We start from the raw sequence: 13,255 nt of genomic DNA, 5'->3' as shown, positions 1-13,255 counted from the left end.
ATGTTTTCTTACAGCAGCTATCTTAAGTGTATGGCCTTGATCCTGGAAACATACAGATGTTTTACTTCACTCATGTGAGAAGTCCCATTGAAGCCAATGAAACTGTCCACATGAGTAAAGTTAAGTATATGTGTAAATGTTTGCAGGATCAGTGTGTAAGTTTGATCATTTTCCATGTTAAACAATGTAAAACTGTAACATATGGGTGCATATATGATTGTGTACAGTGCTGATGCTTAAAAACATGCTACTTGTGCCTTAGAAAATTACTTCAATATTTTCAGGATTACCTACTCCTCCCTATGATTACTTAGTGTGCTGCCAAAATAGAAACTAGTATACTAGGAAATAATTAAATAAGGCAATTGGCAAATTTTTGAAGGTGACCACTGTACATAGTGCGGTCACTATGAATACAGATTGAAGACAGTTTTGCAAGTTTGCCTAATTCTTTTGATCTTGGCATGTAATGATACAAGCTTCAGTTAATATTAAATCTATGAATTTCAAAGGAAATTCAGCCTTAAATGTATAAAATATGTGACAGCTGGTTGACTAGTCCATTTAAAACTATAAAATAACAATTGCAGAGAGAGTACTTGCCTTGACAAAAAATGCACAAGTGCTTGAGAATTTTATCAAAACGTGGTACTAATTAACATTTGGGTAATAGATTATATAAATTTAGAAAGGATCTTGAAGGTACTAAATTCCAAAGTGTCTTTTCAATTGCAATGCTGTTTGCACCAAATTCTCTTTGCCGCGAAATCACATTTTATTATGTTATGCTATTCCAAAGAACTCTGTGAACCTAGCTTAATGGATGATTAAAAAAAAATTCTGTTATAAAGATCTTTTAATGTGATTATTTTCCACAGTCCACAGCCTTATATTATTCTTTCTAGAAAAGGTACCTTTCTATTTATCTCCTGAGTTAAGACTTGCATTTTTTTAGAAAGCCATACATACTCATGTATGTATTCCCTCAGCTGCCCATTTCTTATATAGTTCTTTGTCTTGTTTCCTTGTCTTTCGGTAATAACTACCTCTTTTACAGTGCTTTTCATCAATAGATTTTCAAGTGCTTTACAAAAGAGGTTAGTATCTGTATCTCTGTTTCGCACAGGGGGAAAAGGAGACAGAGAGAGGCAAATTGGTAGTGTTTAGAGATGTAAATTAAAATACAAACTTTAGCTAGATAGACAGAAATATGAACAAATTGTCAATGCATTTCTAAACATGATTATGAAAAACGAGAATGAAAACTAAGTGATCTAATCTGTGTAGTCTGAAAAGTACAATAATCGCTCATCGTGCCTGCAATGTTTCTTGTCTATAATAAATTACAAAGTACAATAAATTAATAAAAGTCCAAGAATTTACTGGTATGGAAATTAAATTACTTAAGAGCAAGTTAGAGACCACCGATTGTATGCAAAATTTTAATGTCAGTTTCATATTTGTGAAATTTGTATCACTCCTTACAGAATGTGGAGTTTTGTCATTAATAGCTGGTCTGCTGTCTTCTTCCTTCCTGCAGTACCTGCAGGGCTAGCTTTAGTTTGATACATGCCTAATAATAGATTAGATTTTTTTTTAGATTTCTATTTTCTCTTGTGCTCAGAAGAGTATATATGGGAAAAGTTACATTTAAAATTGAAATACAGTTGCTTACTTATAGGTCAGCATTTAAAGAGTTAATATTTTATTAGGAGGACAGGAAATCTGGCAACTATTGCAAAAACTAGACCTAATGGTGCACACAAACAATTTGTCAGTCTTCGTAAATGTGAGTAGCTTTCCGCAAAGTGGCTGCTCTCACTTTGTTTGACCAGGCTAAACTTTTCCTTTTTGGACTTTAAATCTTAGAAGTGAAATGTGATCCACATATTCAATCAAAATCATTTAATTCAAAGCATATTTTGATTGGGACAAAGTTGACATGGAAAGAAATTCTAGAATAACAAAAAGAAAAAGTTGAAAGGATTTTCTATCATATATTTAGCAGGAAAATTTGAAACAGTTCTAATTAGGCTGAAAAAACCAGCCTTCTTCGTTGTAAATTACAAAGGTCATATATCAATGTTAAAGAAACATTACCACTAGTGTTTGAAATCCAGCAAATGCAAACATAACAAACCAGTTGTTTTTTTATTTTTGTGTGTGTGTGTGTAATCTAAAATATGCTTAACATATTTAAATTAGTTGTCTGGCACTTGAGTAGTGTGGCTGTTACCTTTGCAATACTCTTTATGGGTACATTTTTATAAATTATAAATCAAAATATCTTCTTATTTGTGTTTCCAGTCTCTAGAACACCTAATTAGAGCTTTCCTATTCATATGTAGACTTTTTCTTTGATTGGGAGTTGAAGATTTATAATGAATTTCATAATGACTCAGTTTTATTTTGACTCATTGTAATGGCATGCCTTGTTTCAAAGTGGTAACAAAATACGTTAACCCTTTGGCGACTATGGACATTTATTTGCTTTTGTACATCTGGCAAACACCAATGTTCTAAGAGGTTTGAAATTATTTAATTTTTTACGTGCCAAATTAATGTATTCCTAGAAAAATGTACTGAACTAAAACATATATACACAAGTTCAAGTGCATGTTCAAAAAATAGTTTTTCTGTCCATCAGATGTCATCTTTTATTTTGGTTATATTAAAAGCTATTTAATACTCATTGGGAGAGTAAGGTGAGCAGGAATGTGGCCTTATATTTCTGAATAGTTTCACTGTAAATAAGTTTGTCTAAACAGTGTATATACTGGTGAAATGATGTGTACTTAATGTATTTGTCTAAATGAAAAATCAGAATAATCCTAATTGCCAATATTTGTTTTTAAAACATGTACTATACACTGTTACCTAGTCTAAAATAGACAAAATATATTTTATAGGGGAAAAACCCTTGAGGTGGTTACTTCAAAAGTGCATCAGAGTCTTAAAATATAATAAAAAGAAAAGGAGTACTTGTGGCACCTTAGAGATTAACAAATTTATTAGAGCATAAGCTCGGAAGTGAGCTGTAGCTCACGAAAGCTTATGTTCTAATAAATTTGTTAGTCTCTAAGGTGCCACAAGTACTCCTTTTCTTTTTGCGAATACAGACTAACACGGCTGCTACTATGAAACCTTAAAATATAATGGTATTTAGTAAATGTGGTATAGTGAGCAACGTAACTATATAAAGAAAATTGTTTCTAACCACATTAATTTAGCATTTTTTTTGTGTTTTGATCACATTTTGCCTAATGCTTTTTATATAGAACCTTTAATATATATAAAATACAGTCCTCAATACTTTTTTCTGTTAATTCCTTTTATAAAATAGGCAATAAAAAGCCACATAGTAAATCACAAATTTCAGAATTGTATTTGAAGAGATAGGTTAAATTGCATTTTATTTATTAACATTGCATTTTGCGTTTGAAATATATTTTTAAATTTGAAATTTGCCTTGTAATATCAAAGCCTCACTTGGTTAATGTTTCTGATGCATTTCTACCTTGGGAATGGACAAATGAAAGTTACTAATAGGTATTTGAGTTTGACATCTGTATACTGTACTTTTTAGCATATCTCAAGTGTTTTAGTCTCTGCCTAATAGATCTCATTAAAAAAACAGCTATCAGCCCCAAGACAGTTTGTCAAAGCTAATATGAGTCCCAATGGACTGAACAGACAATTTGTGTGTAGTCTCACATGACAGTCTTTTCATGGTCTTATTTGATCCTTAACAATTGGACATTAATCACTGGTTTATTTTATAATAACTCAGTACAGTTGAACATTACTGTATTGTGTGGGACATTGTAGCGGCTTTTTTTTTCTTTTCTTTTCTTTTCTTTTGTACAAATTTACTCAGAGCACGCACTGGATGTAAATGATGTATCCATACTGCTATGGGAGTACTAACAATTGATTGGCTAGTTTTAAGAGCAGCATGGGAAGAATGTTAGTATCCCATAGCGGCATACCGTATTTAACTCTGGCCTTAATGAGGACTGTCTGTCCTAGTGGTCTGAATAATCCTAAATGTTTAGCATTCCATGGCCTCAATTTTATTTTTTGACTGGGTAAATATTGAGAGAATAATTTAATACAAACACACCCACACTTTTAAAAGGAGAGAATTTGTTATGAATATAGTAGATTTATTTTAGCATTATGAATGCTGTACTTTATATTTTTCATTTTTTTTAAGTGGTTTCAATTTTAGTTGTAGTCAAATTGGATTTTTAGTATTATACTGTGCTGTCTTCCTTAAAAATTTATTTTGTTTTTAATCATTTAGAAACTCAGTCACATCCTACTCTTCTAAATTTAATTCATAACCACCCAAAGACCATGACTGTTAACCTAGAATGACAGAAAACCTTATTTATCTTTTTGAAATTATATGTTATATTTGGCTTTTCCTGCAGTCTCCTGAGTACCGACGTTCATCTTGCTCTCTTTTCTTTTAGCCCTCATATTTGTGTCCTGACAAGTGGACAAAGATGCTAAAAATGCCCTAATGTAGTGTAAATGATACAAGAAATAATCTCCATCATCTTTCCATTGTTAATTTCCTGTTCTTATCATTCTAAATATATGCAACTTAAAAGAACATTTTTATCTTAACACTGCAAAAGGGAAGCAAATTCAGGATGTCCACCAGCAGTTCCATGAATAAGTGGTGAGACTGTAATTTTTAAGAGATTGTTAGATTTATATGTTTGGTTACTTGAAGGGATTGCAGAACAATATTACAGTAGTTATCCATGCCCATGTGTTTTATGGGTGTAATATGACCATTATAGTATGTTTCACTTTGCATTCCTGTTAGGAATTTTTGCTCATGAGAAATAGTGAAACACAGTTTGCGTAGTGAACATATAAAATCATATGCCCTTAAAACAAAAATTATGTAAGATGAAATAGATAAAAAAGAAACTAAGTATGTTCTAATGTTAAAAGGTTTTGGCAGGATAGCAAGAAAATTAATTCACATCATTGTCGTTTGCTGAGCCTTGTAGAATTTTATAGCCTCACATTGTAGCTCTATGGTCACTCATGAGACTCCTGACTATTTTTATCTTATTAAACAATTTTGAAGTCATTAATTTTTAATTTGCTTGGTTGCTGTTTTTTATAGTTTTAATTGTGGAGAGTGTGTGTGAGAACTAAAACTACCTTTACATAAATAAGTCTTGTCAAAGCATATATATTGTAAGGTTTTTTCCATGTGGTCATTTTGGGGGGTGGGGAGGTAGGACATGACATACTATCTGATTATCCATTTTAGAGGATATTTTCAGCACATCAGTAGCTGAGAATTCAAATTAGAAAAAAGAGAACTGGAAGATATGTACAGTCTTTTCTTGATTGAAAGTTCTAATTAAGTGAATCGAGGAAAATTAACTGAAATTAGCTGTCAGAAAGTCGCATTTAACTGAGTGATGAGCTGGTCTGGCAGTAAACATTTAAATGATATAAATTGCCATTTAAGTGTATGGTTTAATGTTTGTCATGCATTAATGTGACATGAGACTGCAGTGACAATCAAGCAGCTTGCTCTAATTTGAACATATTTAGGGCTTTTGTGTGGAGTACACCACACAAATTAAGACAATGGCTGTTTTTATGTGTCAATTTAAATGTTGTTTTCAGACATCGGTTAATGAAACCAACCCATCATTTTGTGTACAAATGCCAGAGCAGTTTCTTAGGTTTTCAGATTAATTTTAACTTCTGCTGTTCAAAATTAGGAATTTCCTTTAAAAGAAAAATGCTCTTAGTTTCTGTCGGTCACATAGAATAATATTGTACTTCTCTGTATTGTTTTATCTGTACTTATTAAAAATAAAACTAAATTGAATTCTACACGAGATTGATAAAGCAAATCCTGCCAGTAATTTAAATTAGTTGTATTAAATATATCTAGATAATACCTTTGAACATGTATTGAACCTAATTCGCTTGGTCAGGGATTCATTTTTGTTAATTTAATTGTGTACTTTCTGTGAATTAGCCAAGTATTTTCAGAACAATGTTTTAATCTTCCAGCATATTGCAGAAAATGGTTCTGTATGTGTTTATCCAAAGTGAATGTGTTCAGTGGGCAATGATAAAATCTTGATGTTTGCTGCACTGCAATGTTTTCCTGTATCGTGATATTTCAGTATTCCCTAAATTTAGAATAGGGAATATGATGATAAACTTAACTACTAGGAGCAGTAAAGGTCCACATTTTAATGGCACGCTGTCTTTTTATAGAAACCAAAAAAAATCATTATTTTTAAGTATTGAACTATACTACTACTAAAATTAACTGGATTAGAAGCTGGAAGTCCTGACAGCTGTGAAGAGAGGGTGGAGGGTGGGGTTCATAGTTTTCTTACACCCAAATCTGCTAAACCTTCCAGGGAGACCCACCCACCCAGTGTATGATCTTATATAGTCCTAGAGCAGAAACAGCAGCCATCTAGCTGGTGCTTGCTATTGGTACCATATTTGATCTCCCTTAGAGAAATGCCTGCACCCAACCCTTATAGGCTAGCGTTCATCCCTCAAGAGAAAGTTTCTCTCTGCAGGAGACACAGACCTATCTGCCTATATCCCACTTGCTGCGAGTTGAGAGCTGCTACATATCCCTTTGTATCCATATGATGCTACAGTGATAATTAAGCAGCTTGCTCTTTTGAACATATTTTGGGCCTTTGTGTGGCCTGCACCAGATAACCATCAGATGGTCTGGATGGTGGAGTCCTTTGGGCACAGAATTATGTGTCCACCAAGTGAAAGTCAGTGATGGAGTGAACAAATTTTGTCACCTAGAGCAAGCTATCTGATGTGGGGGACTGGCAAGTTTTTTTTTCCAATGTGCATGCAGACCAACACCAGTCTGCAGACCACCACTATGAATAGCTCTGACCTAGAGACCAAAATGAACTGCTCAATGTATACCAGTGGTATGGGGCAGGCAATGGATAAACTCTCTCTCTGTCTAGGTGAAATGCAGAAATGTATTGAAACTTTCCCTATAACTATGCAGATTACTTGTCGCAACAAACCCGCTTAGTCACCAAATCTTTCTTGCCAAATTGCAATGGGAATATTCTGGCATCAGATTGGCTCTCTCTTTGAGCCACTGGCTAGCTTCTGAAACCACTCCATCTGAAACAGAGAGAGAATTGTTGTGAGCCCTTTGCCCATTTGAGAAAAGAACTGAATGCTCCAAAGTTTCCACATGACAAAAAGTAATATTTTGATATTACTTTGAGTAATATTGGCCTTTGAATGAGAAGCCAAATATCTTGAAGTCATGTTGGTACACTGACAGCAACTGCAGTAGGTTTTTCCACTTTTGTCCTGCCTCCATGTTAAGGAGGTCTGGCTTGCTTGTGTGTCTGAAAGATGAGTAGTGCATGAAGAAATCTTACAAATTAATTGACTTCTAACTGAGAAATGCTAGTGGTGGGGTGAATAATTATATATTCACCAGGGAATTTATTGGGTATGAGACTAAGGGAGAGCAGGTGGAGATTACCCAGAGGCAAAAATGGGAAGGAAATGCTAATATGACCAGTCTTGCACTTCCGTTGGAGCTTTTTGTGATAAACTTGAGGCATGGAGACCATGGAGTACAGGTTCCCAGCCATAAATATGCAACACACTGGTTAAGTCTGTTACAAATGAATCTTCTGATCTGCATAAGAAATTGTGAAATGGTCCCAAAATCCATTCAGTAAACAAAGAAGTCTGATGATATTCTGCTAGTACCACTATCTGAATGGACCTTCCTTAGCTTCTTAGAAGTTGCTGCTTACCTAATCTCCATGCGCTCATGGTCAGATCTCTTGGCACATGTCCTGAGGTGAAATCACCAGCAGACTTACCTCCCCTTACTTCAAAACTGGGACCTGCAAGCCAATCACATGCAGTTACCTGGGTATTTGAACAATCCCAGGCAATCAAGTGTCTAGATGCTGTCCCAATGGCAGGTTTCTTTAAGCTGTATTTTAATCAGATATGTTTATTTCATTTGTGTAAGTAATAGGCAATATGCATTTTTTCTTAATTTTTTAACATTTTTCTTACTATTTTGGCAAAGTGTCTTCTGCATGTCACAACTTGAGAAGAGGAAATTCGTTTGAACATTTTTTTTAATTTGCACTTTGTAGAGTTATCTGAATTGCTATCCTTGGTTTTCTAAATTAACTTGATAACTGATGCCTTAGGGAACATATGGTTCTAGAGTAGTATGTTAAATATGAACTGGGTTATATGGAAGAATATGTTGTTATTAATTAGTTTATTATTTGTCTTACTGGAGCTCCTGGAGGCCCCAGTCAAAATTTGGTACCTGTTGTACCTGGTACCATACAAACACATAGTAAAAGACAGCCCCTGGTTCAATAAGGGTATTACTACACTGCAGTTAAACACTTGTGGCTGGCTTGTGTCAGCTGACTTGAGCTCACAGGGCTCTGGCTCCCGGGCTGTAAAACTGTGGTGCAGACGTTTGGGCTTGGGCTGAAGCTCCAGGCTCTGCAACCCTGCAAGATGTGATGTTCTCAGAGCTTGAGCTCCAACCCAAGCCCAAATGTCTACAGTGCAATTTTATAGCCCCCCAGCCCAAGCCAGCTGACACAAGCCAACCACAGGTTTAATTGCGGCATAAACATACAATCCTAAATTGGACAAGCATAAATATATAGACAAAAGTAATAGCAAACGAATATATATGCAACATGTGTGGTATTCAGAACTTCTTAGTTGCATTTCACCTGATCACCCCCAGTTGCTTTAATTTCCCCAAATCTTTCAGCCCTCTGTGCACATGTCACAACTGGTCTAAGATACCATCCTTTCACCCTCCCCATCCCACAGAAAGAGGGGCAGGAGCATTTTGGCTGTTTGTCTTATTCCTGCCCTCTTCATTGATAGGATGAGGAGCAATTCTCCCATCTGGACTTTGAGGGGAGGGGCAGGTGGCCCACATGGGTGGTCCTTTCCACCTTAGTATGCTTTTGTAAGTGTTAGAAATTTTTGTACATTTTCTAAAATATTAGTAGCGTTGGTGCAGGGGAACTACTAAAGATACTTTCGTGTCCTATTTATGAATATTCAAGTTTCTTAAGAAAGAAAAATAGCAGAAGTCAGAATAACATATTTTGCATTTTGTTGCAGGCCTTGGAGAGTGAGTTTGTTTCATGCCAGCTTCACCAATGGATCGATCTAATTTTTGGCTACAAACAACAAGGGCCAGAGGCTGTCCGATCCTTGAATGTATTCTACTACTTAACCTATGAAGGAGCAGTCAATCTGAGTTCAATAACTGATCCTGTATTGAGAGAGGTAAACTTGCTTTCAAATATGGAAAGGGAAATCCTTTGTTAAACACTGTCATACTCAGAATGTAATGGATTCTGTTCTGCCTAAGTGCAGCAATAAATCTTCATCGCGCTAGCTTTGTGACTTTGGTTGGCACAGGCCAGTGGGGAACCCAGTCTGATGACTCTGTCACTGAGGCATACAAAATTAGTGGACATTTCTGCAAATGTTGGCCTTAATCTCTCTCTGTCTAAATTTCACACACATTGAATGATGAGGTAAAAATAAATGTTGAACAACTGTTTAATTTGCTGGGTACTGTCCATCCTACTATCCATTCATTGGCTGGGTACTGAATGAGGCAAGAGTCTTGTAAAAAAAAGTAATATGAATAATCTTAATTCTGTCTGTTCCTAATTTTTGAGTGTTCAACTTTGCAACTTTAAAAACTTTCTTTTAGCATATTTTAATGTACTATTGCATATATACAGAATACTGTACAGTTATATTCACCATTATTTTTATTTGGCCTTGCCAGGATGTGAAATTAAAATTAAAATGTAGTGCATTTGTTGAAAGAAAAAGGCAAAATACTAAATCCTTAATATCTTTGGTGATACTACCATATATCAGTGTAGTAGAAGTCTTGTATCCAGGGACAACAGTTCCATTAGGAAAAAGCCATTTTCTAAAATATGTCTTAGAACTCCTGCCAAATATTACTTCGTAGGCTCTCGGGAAACAAAGAGTATGGCTTTTGTTAAAAAGTATAAAGTATAAAGTGGTTCATGATAGGTTTTGCTTCCTCTATTCAAAGCTGTAAACTACAACCAAATATAGTTATAATTATTTTAATTATAGAATAAATGTGACAGTTTATCATATGTTTTAAAATAAAATATTTATCACTGAGAACAGATTATTACCAATATTCACTTAACATAGTTTTATTTAAAAGCATGGCTCGATATATGCCACAAAGAAGCAAATGAAGAAACATTTAAACTATGAAATTTTCACTTCACAAATGTGAGGTTTGATGTTCATTGTATAATTGTAGACTTACATTAGGCTTCCAGTTTTTGTTGCTTTCTATTTGTTGAAAAAGATACTAGGGTGGAGACTGATAATCATTTCAATCAGTAAATATTCTTCCATGTAGCCCTGTTGCCCCTCAAGCTGCACATACAGTCTAAGCTCCAGCATGAATTTGTCTAAGAGGATTATGAAACTGACTTATATGGGTCTGAAAGCTGACGGAAACATAAGAAGATTTTTCTTTGCTGTGTCTTTGAGCTAAAATCCAGACATCTTAGGAAAAGATATAGTATAAAATTAGGGTCTAGTAAAGTAGAGACTGGAGCATTTGGCCTGTGGGAAAAATTTATTAGCACCTGCATTAGAAATAGCTATTCTCTGAGTAGATGCAGCCATATATTTCATGTAGATATGTGTGCATCCAGCACACCAGAGCCAGGGAACTTTCCCTAGTACCTATAGTGGTGGCACTCGTGCCCTGTGGCCCTAGTCCCCCTCCCCGAGCCATATAAGAGCATTGTCTCCCTGACCCCCTCAGTTCCTTCTCATTGCCGGTGGCTAGAGTCGGAGCTCTGTGTGGTGCCTTCACCTCACACTTTCGGTCTCAGTTTTCTGAGAACTTATCCTGTATATGGTAGTAGTAGTAGTACTTTAGGTTTAGTTTTAGTGTTAGAGTAGTTGGCTGCCCTGTGTGGTGCCCTCACTGGGTTCAAGCACTGTATGTTGTGGACGGGCATTCTCCACAGTGACCGTCATATAAAGGTTCTTGTTGTGCCTCAGCGAGGGACACCTTAAAGAGTGGTACTCCATCTGCAAGTCATCCACAAAGAGGACTCAGATGGCAAGAAACCTGTAGTTGAAGCAGCACCTTCTGGAGCAGGCTGTGAGGCCTGCTTTGGCACTGGGGCCCTTGTCTGATCGGTGGTAACCTTCAGATCCAGCAAGTAATGCTGTTTTATGCTTGCGTTCTGGTGTTTCCCCTAAGAGGAAGACTGGTTATTCATCATCTTCTGGTGCAGTGAGGAAAAGGTCCCATAATATGAGTTGGGACCATTCCAGGGCTCGGAGAAACTCTTCCTCATCTTTTAAGAGGAGTGTTGACTGGCGTAGTACTCCCTGCGGCACCCACGATGGAACATGTCTGTCCACCCGCTCCCTGTAGCACACCAAATGAAGTGACATCCCATACCATCAATTCTGATTCTGACCACAATACATGTGTTGAGTCTGGTACTAATGACGTTGGCACTGGCATTGACAGTCTCCAAGCCAATGCCTCTTCTGGTGCCAGGGGGAAGTAGGTCTCATTTGGTACCACTTGTGCTGATTCCCATTTCTCTTCAGCATCGAGGCCACAAGTTGTTTGCCTCATTGGGGCTGGTTCCCCCCCATTGTCACCAAAAGACCTCCTGGACTTCTCAAGATCCAGGTCAGGATTGTCCTTTCCCTTCTTGTTAGATAGACACTAGAGAGTGCCCTCGGATCACTATCAGTACCAAGAATGGCATCTGTCCTGCAGTCAGGACAAGGGCTCTGGGCCTTTTGGCCACCAATGCCTTATCTGTATGCCCCGTGGCCTCCTTGGGATGCTTCTCGACCTGCTCTAGAACAAGATCACCAGTCCTGGTGGTGACTCCCATTCACAAACTACCTTTGCTGCATACGACCACTGAGCCCATTCCCTCTGGACCTCGAGAGTTATTCCAATTGGATCCTGTGATGCAAGAACAGGACCAATCATTAGCACACCAAACCACCTCCTCATACTCTTCAGACAACTCTACCATGTGGGAATCCTTTTTCCCCCTTTTAAGGCATATTAGGACCTTCTGAGGCATATGGCTGCTTCCTTACGTATGCAGGCATAACTCTTGCAGGAAAATACACATAGCTGCTGCATATTCTCCAATCATCAACTCTAGGAAGAATAGCTCTGCCGATAAATGAGACTCTGTTGAAGCCTGCAAAGGTCGTCTGGAACACCTCAGCTTCATTTACCCTATGGTGAAGTGTTCAGAGAAATGGTACTTCATTCCCATGCAAGGATATGAGGGTTTCAACTCCTACCTGGCCCCCAACTTGCTGGTGGTAACTGCAGCAAATGACAGGGCTGGGCAGAACAGGTGTAAATTCACACCCAAGAACAAAGAGTCCAAGAGGATGGACTTGGTGGGGAGAAAGATTTATACCTCCTCTTCCCTGAAAATTCACATCATGAACCAGCAGGTGTTGCTCTATAAGTATGACTTTGTCAATTGGACAGTCTTGTCCAAGTTCTCAGAGAAGTTGCCAAAACCCTCGAGTTAAGAGTTTATGGCATTCATTGGAGAAGTCTGTATGATGGCCAAGACTTCCTTGCAGGCAGCTCTGGATGAGGTGGATGCCTCAGCCAGATTTATGGTATAGGCTTTGACCATGAGAGAGGCCTTACAGCTTCAGGAGTCAGGCATTGTGTCCCATGTGCAGCAGATCACTGAGGACTTACTGTTTGATGGTCAGGTTTTGCCATACAGTTCCTCTGCATTTCTCCTCCCAACTCCACCTCACCTCCCCCCCCCCCCCCCCCACCACCACTACATGTCCCTTTTCAGGGACTTCTCTTACAAGACACTGCTTCTTGAGCAGGTTCAGTCTCTACTGGCTTGGGGGCCATAGAGGAGGTTCCCCTGCAGCATCAGTATTTCCTGGTCCCCAAGCCCGAGTTATATGACCTGACCTCCACTTCTGCAATTTCAACAAATATATCAGTTATGTGAAATTCCCTAAGGTTTCCCTTCCAACTCCCTACCTTGAATCACAATGACTGGTTTGCTGCCCTGGACCTGCAGGATGCTTATTTCCATATAGCAATCCTCCCAAGCTACGGGAGGTTCCTCACATTTGTCAT

General features: G+C 37.4%; 1 protein-coding gene across 8 annotated transcripts in view; it reads left to right on the top strand.

Moving 5' to 3' along the window:
- Nucleotides 1–13,255, top strand: part of LRBA (LPS responsive beige-like anchor protein) — a 555,352-nt gene that overhangs the window by 468,924 nt on the left and 73,173 nt on the right. For all 8 annotated transcript variants that reach the window (XM_043513125.1, XM_043513123.1, XM_043513124.1 and 5 more), the window contains exon 48: nucleotides 9,187–9,354. In XM_043513125.1, the coding sequence (XP_043369060.1) occupies nucleotides 9,187–9,354 (168 nt within the window). The remainder of the gene's footprint in view (nucleotides 1–9,186; nucleotides 9,355–13,255) is intronic.

The sequence above is a fragment of the Dermochelys coriacea genome, chromosome 4 (assembly GCF_009764565.3).
Source record: "Dermochelys coriacea isolate rDerCor1 chromosome 4, rDerCor1.pri.v4, whole genome shotgun sequence".
Taxonomy (NCBI): domain Eukaryota; kingdom Metazoa; phylum Chordata; order Testudines; family Dermochelyidae; genus Dermochelys; species Dermochelys coriacea.
Note: the sequence above shows the minus strand (reverse complement) of the source record. Positions and strands in the feature narration are given on the sequence as shown.